The 24,610-nt window shown below is 34.9% G+C and overlaps 1 protein-coding gene across 1 annotated transcript in view; it reads right to left on the reverse strand.

Annotated features, from left to right (window-relative positions):
* LOC148620124 (uncharacterized) overlaps nucleotides 1-24,610 on the reverse strand; it is an 81,862-nt gene that overhangs the window by 7,608 nt on the left and 49,644 nt on the right. The window contains exons 3-20 of the mRNA XM_088580703.1: nucleotides 21,067-23,552; nucleotides 19,947-20,204; nucleotides 19,377-19,546; nucleotides 18,201-18,380; nucleotides 16,898-17,083; nucleotides 12,968-13,092; nucleotides 12,068-12,238; nucleotides 11,022-11,081; nucleotides 9,872-9,946; nucleotides 8,746-8,892; nucleotides 7,435-7,543; nucleotides 6,757-6,995; nucleotides 6,162-6,401; nucleotides 5,142-5,759; nucleotides 4,417-4,644; nucleotides 3,671-3,841; nucleotides 2,373-2,530; nucleotides 1,130-1,844 (exon numbers count right to left, since the gene is read on the reverse strand). Coding sequence (XP_088436829.1) covers nucleotides 1,130-1,844; nucleotides 2,373-2,530; nucleotides 3,671-3,841; nucleotides 4,417-4,644; nucleotides 5,142-5,759; nucleotides 6,162-6,401; nucleotides 6,757-6,995; nucleotides 7,435-7,543; nucleotides 8,746-8,892; nucleotides 9,872-9,946; nucleotides 11,022-11,081; nucleotides 12,068-12,238; nucleotides 12,968-13,092; nucleotides 16,898-17,083; nucleotides 18,201-18,380; nucleotides 19,377-19,546; nucleotides 19,947-20,204; nucleotides 21,067-23,552 — 6,336 coding nt within the window. The remainder of the gene's footprint in view (nucleotides 1-1,129; nucleotides 1,845-2,372; nucleotides 2,531-3,670; nucleotides 3,842-4,416; nucleotides 4,645-5,141; nucleotides 5,760-6,161; nucleotides 6,402-6,756; nucleotides 6,996-7,434; nucleotides 7,544-8,745; nucleotides 8,893-9,871; nucleotides 9,947-11,021; nucleotides 11,082-12,067; nucleotides 12,239-12,967; nucleotides 13,093-16,897; nucleotides 17,084-18,200; nucleotides 18,381-19,376; nucleotides 19,547-19,946; nucleotides 20,205-21,066; nucleotides 23,553-24,610) is intronic.

Consider the following 24,610-nt stretch of genomic DNA (forward strand, 5'->3'; position numbering starts at 1 on the left):
AAAAAAGCATCACGTGATTGACTTGTATTTCATCAAAACCAAACAATCAATCAATCAATCTGGTTACGGTTAAGTAAATACGGGTGTTTATTGTAAGCCAAAGACTCATTGGTCTTGCAATCAGTAATATAATTAACTGCAGGGATAAGAGTTGATCCTCCTTTGAATAAATAACAAGCAAATGAAAAACAAGTACTATCTTTAAAAATTAAGATAGCCGACGAAGTAAAATTTGATCTTTTTACTTATAGTTTTCTACATTTCATTCAGGAAAATCACATGGCACTCAATTTTAATTTTCGTTACAGTTTTTTTTAACGCAACTAAGTTATCAGTATTTGACCAATCGGGAAACAGAACTGCGATCAGGTGACTTGCGTTTCCATAGAAGAGGTTCTTTAAGGTTAAATGGTAAAAAGCGAAACTATACCGACTGCTTCAATGGTCAATCGATGAAAGAAAGACCAAAGTTAATTACTTAATTCACTGTTACATAGGCCCAACATATTACAAAATGGACACAACACCATTATCAGATTCTTTAATGTGTTGAAAACACAATCAAAGTGTATAAACCCTTCTATTTACAGTGATATATGGACGATGTCAAAATATAGTGCCAAAACATTCACGAAACATTCATTTTAACCCGAGCGCTTACTCGAGGGTCTATATAGGTCGAGAAAGTATTATGGCATTGATGGAAATATCCATATGCATTTAAACGTCAGTCATTAGTAATTATTGACTTGGTTTGTGTCGTTTCGATTCTGTTATGATTTCATAACGTTCAGTCTATTTATTTCGTTCACCAAATCCGTTTCTTTTTCTATGTCGAAACATGTATTTATACTAAACATATCATAGCTACTGTTTTAGCAGAAATAGTAGTTGCGATTTGATGATAAATTGTCATGTTTAGACCAACATGTTCGCAGAAAAGATAACTATAATGAATAAATTTATCACTATATGGGAATCCGCCCAATAAACTTTGCTTAAACTACCTCTGCGGTTTTCTTGGGTTTTTTGTGTGTTTTGTTTTGTTTGTTTGTTTGTTTTTTGTTTGTGTGTGTTTTTTGTTTTTGTTTTTTTCATTGATTTTCAAACTATTTATTGACTTGCCTACCTTAATTGGATCTACAAATACGAACGATTCTATGAAGGACAAAATAAATGTCGATAACCATTCTTCAGATTTATCCTTTCCCCACTGCATGCTGTAGAGAAGGAGGAAGAAGGCCGAGGTTGCTGATGCAAGGAATAATATAACCCATGCGACATTGACGACACAATTTGGAAACTTCCTGCTTTTGTTAATAAGAAATTCATCGCCTTTTATTTGTTTTTCCTTATCTTGCCTGTGTCGTTTCTGTTTAAAACAACACACGCAACAATTGTTTTTCTCTGCACAATGACGTCTTTTATTTTTTGGTTCGCAATTTCTAAAGACGTAAGAAGCAAAGAATATTGGCGGTGTTGTGATAAGTATACCTATAAATGAAATGTACAAGTTAGTTAAAGATATTCGGAGAAAACCAACTCTGACTGCGTCTGCTTGTATAGTATCTTCGTCACTCGTCTTGAAAAACATTGCATTAGATATCATTGTGAGAAGTAACAAAGTCATTCCACATCCTAGCCTTTGCACTCGAGTAAAAACTGTTCTTGTAGGACGGACGAATAGGGACAACCAAAGATGGTTTTCCGTAAAATCAGTCTGAGATCTCTGGAAAAACATGTTTTCAATATCTAGATTTGAGGCATCAAGAACAGGTAAAATTCTCTCGATCATGCCATCATCAAAATCAAGTGATAACCATTTGTCGCAGTTGAAAACGTACCTACAGAAAAAAATATAAAGCAATGCTTTGTTGTTATCAACAAAATGGAATATTTTCCTACTTTCAGAAAAAAAATGCCGTTTTAATCATCAGCAATTCCACTCCTTGCAGGAGGAGACGTTTTTTCGAGTACCGCTTAAATGAGGTAGACCTAGGGTAAGGGACATAACTCTTACAAATCATTCAAATGTTTGTATTCAGCAATTTACATCAATCTTATGAAAGCATCAAAGTAACTTTCATTCTGTTCAGCATTATGATGTGTTTAGCATTCAAATGAAAGCTTGACAGCCTTGGGTAAAAATGGATATAATACAAACATTATCACTGATATTAAGAGTTATGTCCCTTACCCTAGGTCTACCTCCTTAAAGGGCCGATGACATGTTTTTTCAACCAAACCTATTCTACAAGAAGACCATTTATTATCCGCACATCAATTTACATGAAAGAAATTTGGCATTCCATCGCATCGCGGAACATGCTTTACAGATAAATACTTTGTTAAAAGATGAAGTCATTTCTTACCTTCTATTGGTCTGAGGGTCATCAATTATTACTTTTTTAAGATACCAAGAGCTACGATCTCCGCCTGAATTATCGTGCCATAACCGGAAGTACGTCAGTTGACCCAACATGACATTTGTTGACATCACAAAGTTTCTAACACTTGCCGTTTCAAAACCCTGAAAATGATACACCTTACAAGATAAGAACAACCCTTGAAAAAACCTTGCATGAACACGTTGGTATAACGAGAATTGATATATTAAATATGTCAAGGAGACAACAACTTCACCAAGATGAAAAATATCAGCTAAAAGACACCCATTGGTCTTCGATGAATGACGAGGAAACCCTCACACCACAGGTCAGATTGCAGGTGGCCCCATTATTATACACAGGTACAGCGAAAGAGTTGACCCAATATACGCCAGTAACACGAAAGTTAACTAAAAGTGAATTCCATGCAAAACATACTTTGGGCGTGGGTTTAATCGAACGCTCATATCGTACGTTTAAACGAAAGTTCCTAACGTGCATTTAAACGAACGCTTCTATCATGCGTTTAAGCGAACGCTTCTATCGTGCATTTATTGAACGGTTAAACGAACGCATGCCATAACGATATGTAAAAGAACGATAAACGATGCACGCTAAAGTGAAAAACGTGAACGTTACAAGGAGTCTAGCAGTTAACAGACATACCAGCTCAAAACCAGTTTAAACTTAAAATCGTTGGTAGTATATCAAATCTAGGAAAAGTTCAAATGATTTAATTCTGTCATTACAGATTTTTTACTGCTTTTAAACATTGAATTGTATCACGCTTACATGTACTAACATATTATGTTGGCTACTACCCATGCCAGCATGCGTTTAGACCTCTTATCATTTTTACATAATTATGATTGACATCGTATCAAAGTACCTATTTTAAAGTTCGTTCATTGACGGCCCCAAGTGTTTAGTCAATATTCCAATTTAATATTTTTAAAGAAAATTTCTACATATTTAAAACATTTTTTTTTCAATTCTTATAATTACATTTCATATACATGTATTTCTCTTGTTTTATTTCTATTTTATTTTAGGTATACATAAGGAATAGACAGTACAACGTGATCAATATAAGTACTCTTAACTGTGGGTGTAGCTTATATGAATAGCTTAAAGATGAGTTTCATTGACTCATTAAACACCAAGTGTAAAGCTGATAATGCAAATGAGAAAAGCGTATTTTAGTTTTATGCACAGTTAACGTAACTACGTTTAATCTACATTTCAAAAATACCAAAATGATTATTACTGATACTTAAACTTACGTGTTCAATGCCATCGCTTAAACATCTTACTCCAGTATCGCCAGCTTCACCAGCCAGTACAAAATTGACATTGGAATCTGTCCCTGCCCCTGGTCGTAAACCGGTATGAACTGATATAATGTAGAAGTACTTGTCTTCACTGTCACAGTCACACAAAAATCGTACTGACCACTTGGTTGAAACATAAAGCAATAACACAATAGATAAAAACAAAATACAGACAAAGAACCAACAAATACCATTTAATAACAATATAAGCTTTACAAAAAAAATGAACAAAATTCGCGTTTTCCAGGCGCTACCGCAGTCGCCAATATACATCTTTCTCTTTAACTAAACACGGACTTTGATCAACGTGTCATAATTTCCCTTTCCTCTTTCTTCTTCCCTAGACTTGACATTTTTTCACTTACTCGGCGGGTGTTTCTAGAAAAGCAGAGGACGCTTACCCTACCGGTGTATCTAGTCAAATGCTCCAAGTTTTTAGTCGAGTTAAAGTTCTTCATTTACTTTTGTTACTTTGTATGCATCATCTTTGTTATTTTATGTTATTTGTTGCGCGTGTCCATTTTCGACGCCTGGTCTTTGTCGCTGGATTACTTTCTTTCGATTTCAGCTGGAATCTTAGTTCCCTTGATTACTCTTTGATACTCGCTAGCGTATGTCATGATGTCATTCATTACTAGTTACGCAAAGCTGTATTGTGCAAAGCAAAACATGTGTCGAAATGGTTTAGTACCACTCACCTTTAACATATCAGCTTTGTCTTTGCGACGTAGTAATACAGCCAGTATGATAAACAGTACTACAAGGGCAATAAGGGTGCCATACACAGCAGCATTTTCTGCCTGAAACTGACCCCATACTTTGTCGAAATCAATTGTGTTTGGGGTAGCAAAAAATGTCGTAGCTATCATTTTTGTATTTGACGGACATCTACAAACTGTTTCGTTCAAAGTTGAAAATGGTAGAACCTAAACGAAAGAAAGTTTGCAAAAGTTTAGATTGGATATTTAATTTTGTTTTCCACGAGGTTTTACAAACCAGGTTAAATTTGAGTACTAACAATAACTGAAAAAGTAGGCAGACACATTTTCATTTATTTGTAGTTAATTTATAAAGTATCAACTACTGAGAACATTAAGTGGGTAGACCTAGGGTAAGGGACACAACTCTTACAAATCATTGGAACGCTTGAATTCAGCATTTTACATCAATCTCATATAAGCATCAAAATGACTTGGACTGATTTTATTCTGCTTCAAACGAAAGCTTGATATACTTTGATGAAATTGAATATGATACAAACATTTCACTGATTGGCAAGAGTAATGTCCCTTATCCCACGTCTACTTCCTAAACGGAACGTTCAATGAAAATGAAACTATAATATTTTTGCGGGTGAGGCTCTTTTTAACAATAAAACAGTACACGTGCAGTAATATCTTCTATCATAACCAATCACACTTACAATGCATCCGTTTGTCTCCCATTTTCCAGTTGTTGCATCGTAAGAACGACAGCCGGTTGTTGCAGTTACAGTGCTAAAATTTGCATTCATAGGATTAACAACATTTGTATTACTAGCACCCCTTTTTCGTCTAGCAGGAGGGGTCACATCAGACGAATATTGTTTTGGTTGCAAGGCAAGATAAGCCTTTCCGGGTTGAAACGTTCGTGCTGGCGCTATGATTTTTAAAACGTTCTCATTGGGATCCAGATCATTTATGGTGACATCATATTTATAGTCGTATTCAGTGCTGGATGGGTAGTCACCTGACCGGAAGTAAGCTGTGTAGATAATATCGATATCAGGAAACTCGCCGTCATCATATCGGACATAAGTAATTGATACATCGTCGGTATCTTTTACTTCAAAAGCGAAGTACATCATTTGATCCGGATCTTCTGGATCTAAAGATGTTGCATAAGTGTTGTAATGAACAGATGAAGAACTAGGTATCGTAACTTCACGATCTAGTTCGATATTATTTTTGTTATGATCAGATGTTGAAATAAGTACACATTTACTGGAAATTTTATTATCCCCCTGTGCATGTGGTACTGGTGACTTTTCAAAAACAGAGACCTAAAATAAAAAAAGTTACTAAACGTTAAAACGCCGTCTTAATTAACTATCACTGTTTTAATCATTTAATTTGTGATATTTCAGCATACGATTGATTTGTAAAACTATGAATGATTTTTTTTCAAATTATGAGGTAAGATTTACTTGAAAGTTCAGATTTATTTGTTCTTGTTATTATAATAACGGTGTTTCTTGTGAAGACTCTTCACTCTTGAAGTGTGACACGCTGCAAACGTATTAATTTTCGCTGTTCCTAATTTTCGCGAATTCTGTCAGGTGAACATATTCACGGGTGTTATTTTTTTTGTATTTTCAAAAAATGGTTAACGTTATAAGGTATATAATATCAGTTTTTGTACAGAGCGAAAATTAATACGTTTAAAGAACGCCATTTATATTTACCTGAATTTCAACAGAGGCAGCAGAGTCATTACTTTTTGTAAGATTGAGCGTAGAAAGCGATACATTTTTTCTTTCCAGTTTACCCATATTAACAAAATTGTCTATTGAATCTTTTTCAACGCTTAAAAGAACGTTTCTTTTAGTCATAACATAAGCTTCCTCGCCGTATTGCACCAAATTACCCGTCAAATTCAGAGCGGTATCGATAGTATTGAATAGGTCACCAGAGCTTTGTTGACTCTACAAAATATAACAGGTAATAAAGTTGGTTGATGAGTAGGGAACGGTGATGGAGGGGACATGAAACGGGGAACGGTGGTTGAAGGGGCGAGAAACGGGGAGTGAAAAATACAGGAAGCGGGGATTATTGTTGGAAACATTAACCGGGGATAAAATGAAAGGGGTCGGGAATCAATGGTCAGGAGGGTGGAAGGCGGTAGTCTAGGGAGAGGCCCATCCCCTTTGGGATGTGTCAAGATTAATATAAACTTACACATCTAGATTCTGGAAGTGGAACCTTATCTTTATAAAGTTTAATTGAACAATTATTAAAAAACGATTCCGAAGTCTGTTTCTTAAAAAGTCGAGTACTTACCACGCTTACTCTTTCTGACTGTTTATTTCTTTTCGCTGATCTTTGGATATATACTCGTTGTACCAAGCTTTCAAAGTTGGCATCGCTTCCAACTTCTATCTCATATAATTTTTTTCTGTATGTATTATACATAGTCGTCAATTCCTGTCTTACAGCTTCAATCGTTAACGGCTGAGACAAATCTTCGTCATTTTCATCAAATATAAAGTCCAAGTTAGAATCAATTGATGTCATCACCTCTGTAATTAAGGACAAATATACGGATCATAGTGTGCAAATGACGGGTCAACGAAATGCCTTTAACTGATCATGGTGTGACAATAACAGTTCAACGAAATATCCTTTACTGATCATAGTGTGACAATGACAGGTCAACGAAATACCCTTAACTGATCATACTGACATCGTTGGTTATACATGTGCGTATTGAATGAATGAAAATTTGTTTTAGCCTATTTCTATTTGTGTGTTAATAAGAAGCACTTATTAAAGCTTTGCTCTCTTCAAGTCATTTTGATGTTTACATGAGATTGATGGAAAATGCTGAATACAAGCGTTCCAATGATTTGTAAGAGTTGTGCCCCTTACCTTAGGTCTACCTTCTTAATGTCAACGATATTTTGTTCTTGGTACTAGAGACAACAAGTTTCTATACGTTCAAGACATTAATGTTCCTACCTGAGGTTGATGAGAGAATACTGTTTAACTCGTTCATTGGAAACGGTTTTTTTAATGTTGACCTCTGAATATTCTGCATTAAACTATCTGCACTTTTATATGCGCTAACCTAAAATTATATATTCAATGATACTATTCAGGGCGTTATTCTTCAAATACGGTGTAATCTATATGTTTTATGTTATATAATAATATAATTACAAGACTTTTATACAAATTCTAATTCGACGGATCGGTGTGGTTCCATTGTGCGCCCCTTCCGTTTTTCAAGCAGCTTTAATATGAATTTTTTTTTTCTTTTACTAGATACTTTACACTTATAACAAGAGTATAAAATAGTAAATTGCGTGTTTTTACTGTACTTTGAAAGAATCTTGAGCTGAAACAAAACGGATCAAAATAATTTACTATTGTTGACAAAATGCAGTTATATTCGTATGTGGAAGGAGCGCAAGCGACGTCATATATATATATTATGTTTTACATCCACACGGAATTAACAAAAAAAACATCAAGTTCTTCCTTTTTTGTAGTCTTATTACAGTGTTTGTATATTTTTAGTTTTATAGTTCAGTGTTCAAGATCAACACACAACATGTGTCTATAACACAATGTTCAAGATCTTCGTTAACTGTCAATAAAATTGTTTACGTCACAGGTATTCACCTGCTTAGGAAGTGAGTTGTGTTCACAGACCATTTATTTTCATACACACTCAGTTTATTTAAGTCACTAAAGAAGGTCATTTGTTGAAGGAAAATTTTGCTCATTATATATTTTATTATAGTGTATTAACATCTTAATCGGTATCGTTGTACAATCCTTTAAATATATATAATTTTTTTGTTTGTGCTGCATCGTCATGACTCAACGATCCGATACCCATTAAGTTTGCTTGTTGGCAGATTCCTTTAGACTATATACATATACAAATATTCTGACGGAAGTGGCAAAATTTGTCAGCAAGGAAGTAGACGATTAGACGAGTGCGCAAGTGCGGAATCGCGGTTTAGTCTTTTTATTCGTCGATATACATGTAGATCCGATTATTATTAATTTATCTATTTTAAAATAATTTGGAAATTATTGGCCGTGTAGAAATGTTTTATTAATAAGCAAAAGTCATTCTCCTCATCCACCTATAGCAACATGGCGGTGCACCGTAAACAAAGATTTAACAACATGTCCACAAGTGTCTTAACGAAACAGTTTGACGGCACACATTGAGCTCCATTCATCATAAGCATAGCCTAAAATCATATTTATTTACTGCTTGACAAAATGGTAAGAAAATGTTTAATAAGCAATTACCGATATTTTTGGTGTAACAACATCTGTATTTAGGAGGACTTTGTTTAAAGAACTAGCTACTAATTGTGCGTCTCCTGCCAAAAGCGGTGCATCAGATGACGGATTGGGAATAGAGTTGTTGACAATGTCACTTAAGATCTTGTTTTTCTGGAAAAAAAAAGAGGTAGACCTAGGGTAAGGGACATAACTCTTTAAATCAGTGATATGTTTGTATCATATTAAATTTCACCGAAGCTTATTAAGCTTTCATTTGAAACAGAATGAAATCAGTCCAAGTTACTTTGATGCTTACATGAGATTGATGTAAAATGGTAAAACAAACGTTCCAATGATTTGTTGGAGTAATGTCCCTTACCCTAGGTCTACATCCTTAAATACTGCACATTCTTTTAAAGGAAATACCAAAAGTTTGGTACTTAAGAAGATCGTAATCTACGACTTATAAGCGTTTTATGGTATGTTGAACAATGAAATACATTTGTATTCTTTACATACATGTACTACCTGCATCATTTTGAAAATAGGACAAATTTAAACTGAGATACATATCGACCTGCTAAAGCTACAAAAACTACATGCCTGCATTTATCAAAAGAAGTAAGAAGTATTTGAATATTGAACAACATATTCAATTTATATATAAATTGTTTTGAAATTTAAAAGAAATAGATAACCGTAAAGGAAGTTGGAGGTTGGTGTAGGCGCACTTAAAAACCCTGGTTTAACCAACTTTTCCATCGAAAACGCTGAACCAAGTCAGGACCATTGCGATTGTTTCTAACTTCCGGTTTTTACCGTTATACAAAAATGTATTGCCATTTGATATACGGGCTTTCCATTTGACTATTGCCTAGCTTTTGTCATTTCGGTATATTTTTTTTTCTTTTTCCCTTCATGTACATGCATTACAGCAATTGATATGCTTCTTTTACGCTGTTGGCTAGATTCGCTTTTACACGTGTGACTCAATTAAAGTAATAATGTAATTTACAGTACTATACATGTTCATCATTATTAAAAATATGAAAAAGAATTATTGCATCAATCATTTGTGTAAAATTAACACATAAATGTTCGTTTACGACTATGAATTCAATCGTATAAGGTACAGATATTTTGTGTCTACCTCTTTCAGAATGATCTGTGCATTTGAATCACTAGTGATGTCCACAGTCGGATCAATAAAAGGATTAGAATCAATCTAAAACAAAACCTGACATTAGTAGACAAATTGAGCTCTATTCATGTTCTACTTTTTTGTTTTGTTTGTTTGTTGTTGTTTTTTTTATTCGGAAATTTTAGCCGCATCATCTAGTTCAAAGATAAGAAATTGGTGATACGGTAGGTAACGATCAGCTGCGTGTCCTCAAGACTCAGTCTGTTATAAAATGACGATAAATTAAAATGTGTGTGTTAGTTGTTAAACAAACTAAGATAAATATAGCAGGTGATCTGTGTCACATGTTTCAAGACATAACATACTTTGTTAGTTTATAGATTTCCAAATTTTTCTCAAAGATAATGTTTAGTAAACATGATTAACATTTTGTAAGATTTTAAACATAGGTCACTAAATCATTTTTAGGAGGTAGGCCTAGTTTAGGGGACATAACTCTTGAAATCAGTGATATGTTTGTATTATATTCAATTTCACTAAAGCCTATCAAGCTTTCATTTGAAACAGAATGAAATCAGTTTTGAAAGAGTTGTGTCCCTTACCCTAGGTCTACCTCCTTAATACTTGTATATCGGCAAAACAAAAAAATAAAGATGATCTGTAATATGTATGATCTATGTAATACATTTTTACCAGAACGAAAACAGATATACTACTAGAGCCAGCTCCTCTGACTGTTCTAGCAGAGCGGCTTTACGAGAACGGTTTATAGAAGTAGAGCCAGCTCTACTAAACCAGTTCGACTAGTAGAGCCGGTTCTGGTAGACTTGTCAGGAGAGCTGGCTCAAGAACTGTCTGAAAACTGTTCAAAATCTGTCATAGAACTGTTCTTCTGACAGTTTTGCGAAAGGATATATAGAACTAATCTCATCTGTGTTTTTAGTCTTAATGCAATGGGGTCTTTGTCAAGTATATATTCTTAGACTGGCGTAAAATTTTAAGTCTGTTGCAATGGAATCTGAATTTGAAATAAAAAAGTGCTATAAAGTTTTTTTTTTAAATGAGGCTAATATTCAACAGTGCAGAATTTAATTCAGCGGATTTACAGTTGCACAATTTCTGTTTGATTGTTTAATATGTAAATAGACATGGAACTTACATTTGTAGCAGATTGTGTCACTGCAGCAGAATCTGTTGTAATAACAGATGACTTCTGTTTCTTAAAAAGATAATGCAGGTGCTATATTGTTATTGTAAATCTCAATTTCGATTCAAGGTCAACTTGAGTTTAGTTCGTCTAAAACGTTTGCGCATCATGGTTTTGGATTGCACAGAATTATTAGATCTTAAGTGGTTGCAAGTGTTAGAGAGGGAATTAGAGCCTTTTGTTTTTTGCAAAGATTGCTCAAGCCTCAGAGTTTTAGTATCAGTTCTTGTAAGAAACGGGCAAAATGGGGAAAAATCAGAAACAGGCATGTCCAAATCCCACCGATCTGGCAATACACTTTCACTCTGTAATGCTTTCTCTATTTGAAAATACCATTTGATCTTCGCATCACTGGATTTGCTCAGAAATTTTTTCAATAGAACGTTAGAAAAATCAGGTTTTTGACAGAGTAATCTGTCTTGAAATGTTCATTTTCAGTACATTTCAGTAAAATTATAACTCAGTTAACCAAAATGATTTGAAAAATCCTGTTGCAATTGTTTCCTTGATTCTGATGGTGTAAACAGGCAAATTAAATTTTCAAAATGGTGGGTTTTTTCACCCATGTTTCACCCACTGCCCGATTCTTACAGAGACTAACAATTTAAAATATTTCTCACATACTCCATTCGTCCATTTAGAGGTGACACGGCATACTTTAGATGTACAGAAGCAGAAGTAAATATTAACTAAATATTGGTTAATAAATAAATTAAGCAAAATAATCATTGAATTTCAAACATTAAATCACCCCAGGACAAGAAGATATAATCAATCCTGGGCTTCAGATGGGTAAACTCAAAACGAAATTGACAACAAACAATGCAAGAAACACTAAACAACTAAATGTTAGCATCTTGTGTCTTAGGTTTATATTTGTTCCTCTAATTAGAGACCACATCAGAAATAAATTACAACATTCTGGAACGAAAACTGTTTCAAAAAAAAACAAATCGAATTACTGACTATTTGTCTAAAATTTGTCTACATATACTTACGACGTTTATATGACTATACATGCTTGCTGTTGCACCAACAAGTCGGACAACACTCATTGCATTACCACCATGTGCGGTTATATTATATGTTTTGTCAAACGCTTCGAACAAATTATCAACTGCTTGTATGTCATCACCGTTTTGTGGCTGTAACTTAACGTCTGGGAGGACCTGTTTGAAAAAAAAACAAAACAATTTGATAGATTCTGCACACAAATTACAAGCAATTTTCATAAAATTAAGGCATATTGAATTTGTAACGCGAAATTCTGGTGAATTGAGTCTTCATTTTAAATTCATGTGAATTGAGTCTTCATTTTAAATTCATGTGAACTTTTCATGTGAAATTCATGTTAAGTGAATTTCATGTGAAAATCTTCAAGTTCACATGAATTTCATGTGAACAGTATTTGCCTTAGTATAGTACCTGAATTGGGTAAATTTTACATTTAGTGGGATACGAGACATAAGGAATTAGACATGGGGGGTGTGGAATTATATATGCATGGGGCACCAAAAATAGGTACTAGTAAAAAATTATCATGCGCACTTTAATGATGAATAAGTTAAACTTTATATTTACAGATAAAAATTTAATATTTAAATTTATAGTTAAACAATTAGGTTACATGTAATATCCCTGTTTATTGCACATATTAATAAGAAATTGCCTTTTTGGAATGGCGATGTGATGAATAGAGAGAGGGGATATTAACGCCGTGGAAGTGCTGTATATAATTGTCATCGAACACCGATCGAATTGCACATAATATTTATTTACTCAATTCGGTGAGCACGTTTTACATAAAATTCACTTTCACATTATGCGTGAATTAAACCCGAGTTAACAATAACGTCCTTAAGATAACTCTGGTTATTACATGTTCCATGTTTTTGTACCTTGACAACCATTTCTGTAGAGACATAATCTCCAAATCTGTCTGATATATCCACCATCAATGTGATCCTATATCCACTATCTGGATCGCCTAATGGCAATAGTATTTCTGTCGCAGACATTTCAGCTAAAATTACGTGAGGATTACTTATTTACATGTAATACGTCTTAAACACATTTAAAAAATAATAATAACAATACTTCTTGATTAAATGTCAAATGTATGTAATGTTGTGACATATATTTAGATCAAAATACATGTATACTTTTTAGTACATGTATATGTATTACAAGTAATTGCATAAACCCTATTTCACACTCTAAGACCCACCCCGCATCCCTACTCGGAACTCCTTTGAAGTATAACAGTTAAAACGTGATATAATGAACATGACATGTCACATGTATACAATATCAGTGTATTACAGAAAAATATAGAAAGTATTTATATGAGGCTAAGGAAGGAGAAGTAACTGCTCGGAAGTTACTCCCCTTTCGAGCCGAACACAAATACTTTCTATATTTTTTTTGTAATACACTAATAATCCTGCAATAAGTCAATTTTGATGGTTTTGTGTTGTTAAGAGTATTTAATTCAAAAGTAGGAACCTGTCGTGGGCCCCCAAGCATTTGCCGTTCATTGAAAACCCGCGACCAAAAGTAGTTCTGAGAGATGTACATTATTTGCAAAATATGTTAAAAAATTGTAACTTTTACTTTTTAACGAGTCATACACATAACATTAATATTCAAAATTAAAAAACAATTTCCATCATTTAACATGTTTTTTCTGATGTGAAATAAATTCTCCCGTGACCTACTTTTACTTTTGACAAAGTTATTGATTTGTGACGTCATGACGGTATGCGGAGCTCAATTGCTTTCTTCGCTACTATGCAAATAAAGCAAAAATTTGTTTGTTTGTTTTGTTTTGTTTTTTTTTTTGTGGGTTTAACGTCCGAGCAGTAATATTTCAAATATATTCAGACGATGAACATGAAATGGATGATAAAATGAACATGAAATGAAAAATGGGATAGAACACAAGGGTGATAGGGTCAACAAATTTTGATTGCCACAAGATAAAAGGGAGGGATGGGTAGGGTCGGGAAATTCAGTCCCCTGTGGCGGAGCGCAAAGGTTCCTACTATCGAATATTACAGCAGGATTCTTTGATGAGCGAGGAACGTGGCGTCTTTCCCAACACGGTGCACCACTATGGTTTGCGGCCAGGTTTTTCGTATTACAGCCTGACAACCCCAGCATGTAACACGCCAGGGGTACCTCATTCCACAACCTGGAGCACACATCCCAGTTGCTCTGTGGGCAGAGCGGCTAGCCTGAGCACTATTTAGTCGCCTTTTACGACAAGCTTAGCGCTGCTGCAGGCCTATTCTTTTAACACCCGGACCTGTACGGGGCAAAATTTATTTGACACCCGTTATTTGCTCTTAAATAAACTCATTGTAGGATAAAAATTGTATCACATGCCGTATCAACCGAGACATACATGTATAGTACCCCTATGGCCGGTAGATCTTGGGTAATATACATGTAGGAGTCTCGGGCTGATACATTCACGGCTTGTGATACAATTTTTTTGTCATGTAATATTCAGAAATCAAAACCAAAAGGAAAAATCTAATAACAATAAATCGCATTTTTATAATGATCAGTCACCAATTCCGGTCACCAAGAATGTTTGGGATGATTTATCATCCCCTATGTTGTTTATTATCCGTTTCTAGGTGGTGACGTCCTCTTGTCACCATCATATGATGTTTACACGATTATTACAATTGGTTCGATTTGCTCGTATTTGTAGCAATGTTTAAAATTCGGGTTTAAAGAAAGAAATCTGTATACAAGCGAGAAATTCCTACAATGTACATCAACGTTTTTAATATCACTGTGAAGCTCGTAAAACATTCACAATGTTTTACGACCATTAACAAAAACAGATGTACTTGTAAACAAGTAATACATGCGAGTAACTCCCACTATATATTTTACAATAGTATTCTTCACAAAGCATAGAAAGCTCAAAATTCACTAAACCGTTGAATAATTCTAAAGACATATACATCTAGTTATGATATTGTTTTCAAATCGTTAAGGGCAGCATTTTTTAGTATTTAAATGAACATTCAATTTGATTCGCTATTGAGGTCTTTACTAGAAAGTGATATTCTGTATTTAAATGCGTTTTTCGGCATGACATGTGTTGTTTACTTATTGTATGACCTATGATGTATCGTGATTCTCAAACCCCTATGAGAAGAATTATGTTTGGTATTAGATACTTTTTGTAGTTTAAACTGGTCTGGAGCTGGTATTCCAGGTAACTGTTTGTGCGTTTGTGTATACTATGTCGTATCATAATTTTATTTATTTCTGTTTTAACAAGGGACTCAGAACTTTTTGAAATGATTTATGGGTGTATTTAATTGTGTAATATTTTTTTTTTCAGAAGTGGCCAAATTTAAAAGGGGAGGGTTGTGATAATGCCAAAGTACATTAACCCCGCCGCATTTGCTCCTGTCCCAAGTCAGAAATCTCTGGCCTCTGTAGATGTTGTTTCGTATTTCTGTCATGTTGGAGTATATGGAAGCAACTATTTCCTTGTACCTGTGTATAATGTTGCTTTGGGGCCGGCTACAGCCTGTCCGGTGGTGTTAGGCTTTCCTTGCCATTTCTTGAGTGACCTTAAGCTGACATTTTAAAAAATTAAAAGCCGGAAGTTCGAGTTTTATAAATAAGCTACGCAGACTTTTTGTATCGCGCTAGAACTCTACCAAATAGGCTTCTAGAACAGGATTATGTTGCTACAAGATTGAAGTCATCACTACAGAAGTTTTATGGTCGTCATCATGAATTCGTAGATCGTTATGGTGTATCCATTTGCACCACGAAAACTGATTTATTCAACGGGTCATAGTTTTCCTTAGTCTACCCCGGACTTGACTTTTTATGAGCAACTCGGCGGGTGTTTCTAGAAAAGCAGAGGACGCTTACCCTACCGGTGCACCTGGTCCATTCTCCCAGTTTCTAGTGGAGTCCGAGTTGCTCATTTGCTTTTGTTACTTTGTATGTATGATTTTAGTTACTTTACGTTCTTTGTTTGGTATGTCTGTTTTCCATGTCTGGTCTTTGTTCCTGGATTACATTCTTTTGATTACCGCTATAACCTTGGTTCCTTTGATTACTCTCTTATACTAAAAGTTTGACGTTGACGTCATGGAACTGGGTTTGACTGTTGAAAGTCAATACACTATTGCCCGCCAATGATAACAAACTATCAAAGGTGATGAAAGCGATCTATTATAGGGTTTATCTTGAAATGACGGTTGGATAAGGAGTACTTTTTCCCATCCCATCTTCTTTCTCCCGACCCCGCCCCTTCTATCCCTATCTCTAGATACGGTGTAACTATTTGCGCCATGAAAACTGATTTGTTCAACATGCCATAGTTTTCCTTTCCTTTTTCATCTACCCCAGACTTGACTTTTTATGAGCAACTCGGCGGGTGTTTCTAGAAAAGCGGAGGACGCTTACGTGCACCTGGTCCATGCTCCCAGTTTTTAGTGCAGTCCGAGTTGGTCATTTGCTTTTGTTACTTTGTAGGTATGATTTTAGTTACTTTATGTTCTTTGTTGTGTATGTCTGTTTTCCATATCTGGTCTTTGTCCCTGGATTGCATTCTTTTGATTACCGCTATAACCTTGATTACTTCTAGAGCTGTTCTGCGAATTTTGACTGCAAATTGCGCTCTACGCATTGTGGTCTCGCCACAGTACTCATGTTGAAACAATACAAAGTTCAAGATTTTACGACAATTTTTCATAAAATACTACTAAAAATTCGCTTTGTCTTTAAGTAGCATAAACAGGTCTGTATCCCTTTGTCCTGTCTACCGTCCCATCAATATTTACCTCCATTAAAGATTACAGACTTGACTATAGTTTTGTTAACCCCATTGTTGTATTTGTCAACAGTATAGTATGTATACTTTAAAGGATTCCTGGCTATTTCATCTTGTATAGGGTCTCTTTCAGGATTTCCACCTTCGTCAATGTAACCGCTGCAGTGGATAGCAAATGGCGTAGTTGACGCATTCCCTTCAGAAGCAGAAACAAAAAATTCGACAGATATATAAGATGTGTTGTGCAATTGAAGTATGATCTATATTGTATAATTTTATAAAAGGTACATACATGTACAGATGAGATCAGTTTTAACTTTTCAGGGGAACTGTCAGAAGAGCCGACTCTAGACCAGTTATAAAAGAGTCATAGAACAGTTCTAAAGCCAGCTTTTATGACAGTTCTACTAGCAGAACCGACTATACGAGAACAGTTCTACTACTACAGCCCAATCATCTGACAGTTCTAGCAAGACTGGCTTTACAGAAACAGTCTTGTAGAGCCAGCTCTACGAGAACAGTTCTACCAGTAGAGTTTGCTATGCTAGAACTTTCAGAAGAGTTGGCTCTAGCACTGTCCGAGAACTGCTCTAAATTTGTCATAGACCTGTCCTTCTGACAGATCTATGACAGTTTTGTGAGAGGTTAGAACTGATCTCATATGTAGTCCATGTATTTGTTGCAAAAATGAAAATACCCTCAATACTGCTTATAACATTTTGAAAATTCAAGAGATTACTCGAGAAGCAGGGTATGATTTTCAGTTTACAATACTAAGTTATATGTATGCATTATTCTTATAAGAGTTGGAATTGAGATTGAAAAGTGAATATTACAATGTAAGTGAAGAAGTGGAGATCGTAACACACTTTTGCACATTAAAATGTGAAATTTGTTTATTTCAGACTCCCCTACATGTAGGTATATGTACATTTGTTTGTATAAATCGTTATTTCCATGTTTATTTCTTAAATAGTTTCGTGATTTCGGTATAATCATGACTCTTGCAGGCTGTAACAGAGTTATGTTAATTTTTCTTAAGCGTTAATTATATTTTTATTCAATACAGTGATGGTATCTTTCCCTCCTGGAAATGCAGTCCTCTATTACACAACTTTTCTTATGGGATAATGAAGTGATTTTAGACTCTCTCTTGTTTCGATTTGAAACAAATTGAAAAAAAAAACAGTGGGATAAAACTTACCCTGTGCCACCCATATCATAGAATCTGCCTGATTTTACATGGACAGCCTCTTTATATTACCCTTTTACACGTGATTGTGTCGTAAGCTCATCGTTATCTTGATACTCACCCTCAGCAGGACTGGCTTTACAAGCACCGTTGTATGGTGCTAGGTTAGTCCGAAAAGCAATCGCTCGCATGGCTTCTTGGTCCGTTCTTCCCCATCCACCTTTAGCATATAGCCACAGTTTGTAGTTTGTATTTTCAACCAATGAGTTTTCCTTTAGGGCAATAGTAGGTTCGTCAATACCTTAAATCATTTTTAAAAAAATCGTTTAGCTGTATATAAATGATACTTTCGTCTTTCTTTCTTTTTTTTTTTTTTTGCTTCTTTTGTAAGTCTCGTCACGTGACTCCGTGGTTTCATGAGAATGGGTCATCGTCTATCTGCTGTTTCGTTATTAACATAGCATTGCGTACGATACAAAAAGCAAAATATCTTTTTGTGTAAATATTCTGAACAAAATGACTAAATCTAGTTCTCCAAGATAAAAATGTTAAGGAAAGTATAAAATAGAAGATTTTGCAATGTGATGCAGCGTTTCGATTTCCCGGAAGTAAACAATAAAATGTAGATCGGTATTCCAATTTCAATACGTTCTACATCGGAAATTCCGAAACAGAAACTCTAACTAGAACGAGACTTACAAACCCTATAGCCATCTATTTGGTAAAATTATAGCAGCAGAACATACTTTATTTGAGATTCAATTATTTGTCGACACAAGGCTTACCGTTCTACCATCGAAGAGTCAATTATGTTTGCATAGCTGTAGAAATTAATCAAATGAAATCTACAATGTTTTTTCATTTCCTTTAATATTGATCTTTTTTCACTGAATTCTCTTGGAAATGTTCATAAAATAAAAAAAAAAGTTAATGACACACATTTACACGCACAATAATTCGTTAACTTACACAAAAAGGTATTCGTAATGTTTTCGTAATGTAAAAATAATCTGTTATAATCTTGCTGTTATAAGCTATTTCAGAGAAATTTAAGATCAAAATGAAGAAACAAACTAGCTCTCCAAAACAGATTAACAGGGGTTTAGACTTGGACTCTCTCCTTTTTGGAAAAGTTAATATTTTGGGGAAAAAGTGAACAAATAATAGACTGGGGCCTTCCTTTTTCTGACCCCCTTTTTTCAAAACATCCACATCTTATACGGCTTAAAGCAAAGGTTTGCCGTTTGATCTGGTACATGTAAGATTCATAACAATCGAGTGTCATTTTAAAGAGCACCTGTGAGAGTGATTGACCGAAATTCTGCGTCACTTAATAGTACTCCAGATTTATGCAATTTCCACCGGAACGTGACGTAATTGATTTCTCCCGGATCACAGTCATAGCATTCAGCCTCATAAATACTCTTTAATTTGTAGGCATACTTATCATCACAATTAAGCTTGCATCTGAAAATAAATCAAACTGTCTCGTCATATTCATATTATACATGTCTTTCAAAGAGTTAAGAATACAGATTCTTTCTTCGTTTTGATCCCTTTCGGCTCGATAGACCTCTGCTACTAAGTATAAATCTACGTTAGAATTTTGTGTTGAAAATGAGTGACCTACAATCTACAACCTTTGATTCCACATATAATGATTAAAAAATAATTTAAAATAATAATAATAATAATTCCTGTAAATAGGGTCCGTGTTTTGGGTAGAAGAAAAGAATATTCTTCGCAGAAGTGTATGTTGAGCATGCTTCATACATGTTCGTCGGCCATCCCATAGTTAGCACAAAAGGGTCTATTTGTTAATGAAATATTTTATGAATTAGTCCTTTGTACTTGTACATGTATTTACCTGATTCCGACGTCTGGGGCCTGACCTTCTGTGGCTTGTACTAACTGGGTGTATGATGTATTTAGCCCATTAAGAAAAACTGTAACAGTTACAGCATAGCCTGCTTGTATTGTCAGGTTCATTATCAACGAACCGTTGTTTGTGTCGGGTTTAGGCTCTAAATTAGGCATACAGTCGGGAAGCGTGTCGAGTTGACCTGGAACTCCCGCCACAGTCTCGTAACTGGAACTCAACTGTTGTAAGTCTGAGGTACTAAACCTAAAAATTTAAGCAATATCACATTGAATTCAGATTAGTACTAGAAAGACGAACAAATGCTACGAAAATAAATAACTTTACAACTTAAGTACCATTCTGTGTAAGAATCAGGCAATGGGTGGCACATCATTTCCCCCAATTTAGTCATTTTTGCTTAAATTATATTCAGTACAACTAGAAAACAACTAAAAAGCTACTTAAGTTTATACTGAAGCATCTTTGACGTAGATATTTTTGACTGCTTATATAGGGAAAGAGTGCGGGGAAAACTTTCCCGCCATTTTTCAATAGTGCATTTCAACTAAATTTGACCCATCAATATCTTAAAAAAGTAAATTTACAAACACTTTGAAAGTTATTTCTAGTGATTTTCAGGTATAATTAATTGGTTAATGCAATAAAATCTCTGCGTTTATTCCTTCATGTGCCATACCTTATATACATTTTGCCTGATTCTTAGACTGGAGAAGTACTTAAAATTTTAAGACTAAAACTGTTTACTGGATCTTTTTTTTAATATTTTTCATTGAGTAATGTTTTTGCTCTGCTTCATGGACATTAAAATTCATTAATATTTGATAAATACTTTACAACTTAAGTACTATGACTTCAACACTACTGGTGTATCTGGTACGTATATACACAGAAGGACTTTAGAGGAGTCAGAATTGCTCATTCACTAATTTCTTTGTTCGTCGTATTTTGGTTATTTCATGTTCTTTGTTTTTTGTGTTTTTTGTGTTTTTATTTATCCTAGGATTTTATTCTTTTGACCACCATAAAAATAAGGATTACCTTGATTTCTCTCAAAAACTGTTTTGTTTTAAAGTAAAGAATTTCAATTTATGCTATAAAAACTTACTGCCTACAAGACCACATGAAAGTCAGATTTTGGTTTGCTCCTTCTCCATACATGAGATCGTAGGATACAGAAAAAGCATCAAATTCTACAAAGTTTTTGATAAGTTTAATAGACCTTAAACTTCCTCCTTGTATAAATGCAAACGGTGGTGGTGTTACAAATTTGATGAAGGTCGGTTCATATACCCAAGTTCTATCCAACGAAACATTCAAAGTGACCTTGTAAATTCCCTCGTCAATCGTCCCCTTTGCAAATCGTATTATGCCCGTTGGGGGCACAATGGGCACGTAATTGTAAGGAACGTCGTAAGTCCCGTTGTCGTTAATTGTGTAAAAATTCCAAATATACTGAACATGTTGATCAGTACAATACACTGCCATTCTACTGCCAAGATCTGTATCGAATGAAGTGTAGAGAACCAAGGGATTAGTCTCATTCGAATAGTCACGATCAAAGATACCCGTAGGCTGATAACACTCATTCCAAACATTCATGGTGATATTTTTTGAGTAAAAGCTGACTGAATTGGAGCAGTTTACTTTAACTGTATGGTTACCAAGAGTAATGTATGTGAAATCAAAGACGATTGGCATTTGTACTGTCAGATTCTGATAAATATGGTAAATTTTCCTGTCAATCAAATCACCCATCTCAAAGGTGCAGTTGATGAAAGCTAACGGTGCGGATTTTACCCCTAGACTGGTGTTGACAACCACTCGACCTGGTGGTAGATCAACTTTCTCTGGTAAACTTATAGTTACTCCTGTTATAACTTTTTCTGCTCTGTGAGCAATTGTTGAATATGAAATTTCATAAAAAGTAGAGTTTGACGCTTCGACTCGTGCATTAAACTTTTCATAGCTAGTATACACATGAGAGAATTTGTTATTTATATCTGTTAGAGTTTTTATAACACCTTCACCTATTTCAAGCACGTATGTGGCACCTGACCCAAGTCCAGATACTGTGAAAGAAAAGGTGGCTTGACCTATTTCTCCTGCGTATCGGTCTATTACTAAATCAGTTGCACCCGTTTTGATAGGAAAAACGAGTTCCGCGCTTCTGCTGCTATTGTCTGTAATATGCAAAGTTATGCTAAAACGCCCACGTTGTGTGTAAGTATGCGATATGTTTGTCCCTAATTGGACATCCGGGCGAAATTCATTGGAAGAATCGTCTCCGAAGTTGTAGTCAATGTTAACAACGGGTGGAAATTTTACGCATCTTTGAAGTATAAGGTAAAATATGACAGTCTTGTGTTCATACTCGAATATAGCGTCAACTGATGGATCAGAGCTTTCTATTTTTGTCATATTCATACCAACCACAGCCGGATAGACCAACGAAAATTTATCAAGCGTAGCGTCGAGCATTTCAATTTCTGTCAGCATTTCAACTGAACTTATAAAATTATAGCACGTTATGTTTACTATGAAAATTCCTGGGTTAGAATATGTATATGTATACATAATTGGAACACCATAAGTTAGGTTTGTTTCGACTGGTCCATCTATATTTATACATGTCACATTTGTAGGATCCTCATGATCTGCTGTCATTTCATACTTGAATTCTACAATACCGTCTGGGATTGGATACATAATAGGTGGATTAGATTGCTGGGGAAATAGAACTAAATCTTCCACTGGCACTTGAATAATTATTGTGTGTGTACAGTTACTGGCATAAAAGGGATTCCATGCTATCATTTCTACAGTATATATTCCAATATCGGTGTAAACATGGCTTGTTGCAGGATCACTGTATTGGCTATAAACAAACTCCGGGGTATTTTCGTACTGAGCTCCATCACCAGTTTGTATACGGTAAAAGAATCCGTTTGGCGGTGTATTTAAGAAAGTAAACGGAACTACGGAACTCTTTGCCGCCCCTTCCGCAACTTTTAAAGATAACGACGAAATATCGTCCCAAATATAGCGTTCAAACACAAACTCCTGGTGGCTTATTTCAGATTGAATTTTTACAGTGCCACTGAAGTTACCTTGTTTTGAATAACTGTGCTGAATGGTATACGTCCCTGCTTGCATTTGAGATAAAATAGAGCTTGTTAAATCTACAATGTCATTTCCCGTATCGTCACCGTAACTTACATTCAATTTCAAAGTTCCCATTGGCAAAAGTGCTGACACTGATAAATTAACTTTTATTGGAATATTAATACCAGTTGGGTGAGGTCCAGGTTCAGATTCGATCATAAAATTATTAACAGGATGCTGTACTTTTACAGTGACGAACTGGTACACACGGTTCAGAGGGTTAGCGACCGTTACTGTGATATTGTTAGTTGTTGTCTCATTAAATGTGTGGTATTTAGTTATTTCTGTTAAAGATCCACTATGGTCGTCAAGTTCCGATTCTCTTTTTGCCATATTCCAATGCCATTCTATTTCCACATTCGAAGCCTCTGTGAATTTGGCGGTGAAGGTAATGTTGTCGTGTATATGGACAATAGGATCAACCACAACCTTAAAAGGGAAAGTTAAGATGTTGTTTTTTTAAATTAAAACACATTTAATAGAGGATCATATATCCTCATAACGGTTATCAGTACGAACTTAAGGAGGTAGACCTAGGGTATGGGACACAATTCTTACAAATCACTGAAACATATGTATTCAGCATCATGCAAGCATCAAAGGAATTTGATTTATTTCCTTCTGTTTCCAACGAATTCTTTGATGAAATTGTATATGATACAAACATATCACTGATTTCAAGAGTTATGTCCCTTACACTAGGTTGACCTCCTTAAGTTAATATGAACGTAGTAGGACCACAGAAGCACCGAGAGTCCGATTTCAGTCTGACAAAAAGTTAACCTGTAATACCGAGTAAGTATCTTTTTTAAATTTTGGCGTTTATAACAAAACAAAATGTTCATAGCTTCACTACATCTTAAAAGTTGGTTAAATTATGAAGCAAAAGAATGTAACTAATACCTGAATATATTATCTTGTATATGGAACATTGGTTCGATTTTCGCAGAATAAACCGCGAATGCGTTATTGATATCAACATGGAGATTTGGAAATATTATGTGCAGTTGTAGTGTCAAGCTGAACTACATGAAAGCCTAAAATCCAGGTCTGTTTCCCAATTAAGTTCTACATTTTTGTCTTAAGCCCGCCTCTGGTCTGAATTTTATATGAACCTACTTTGTCATTTGATTATAAATGATTCATATTATTGGAGCTACTGAAGATTGAAAGAGTAATCAAGGGAATCAAGGTTAGAGCGGCAATCAAAAGAATGTAATCCAGGAACAAATGGGGGTATTCTTTACAATGTATATAAAATATCATATGTAATTTTACTTCTACTTTCAATTTGTAAATTTTTTCACTGAGTATCACACAAATAACCTAGTTGCTCTTGGGGGATTGTTGGGGTTACTGACGATTGCTCTTTAACATAGGAAAACATTTGGTGCAAAATTTGGGCAAATATGGGCAGATTATAGACTTGATTCATTTTTCTTAAATTGGATCCCTTTCATATATCTCCTGAACTAGAAAAAAAACAG

Source organism: Perna viridis, chromosome 4 (genome assembly GCF_037379345.1).
Source record: "Perna viridis isolate PV_CMFRI_1.1 ecotype Kerala chromosome 4, ASM3737934v1, whole genome shotgun sequence".
Taxonomy (NCBI): domain Eukaryota; kingdom Metazoa; phylum Mollusca; class Bivalvia; order Mytilida; family Mytilidae; genus Perna; species Perna viridis.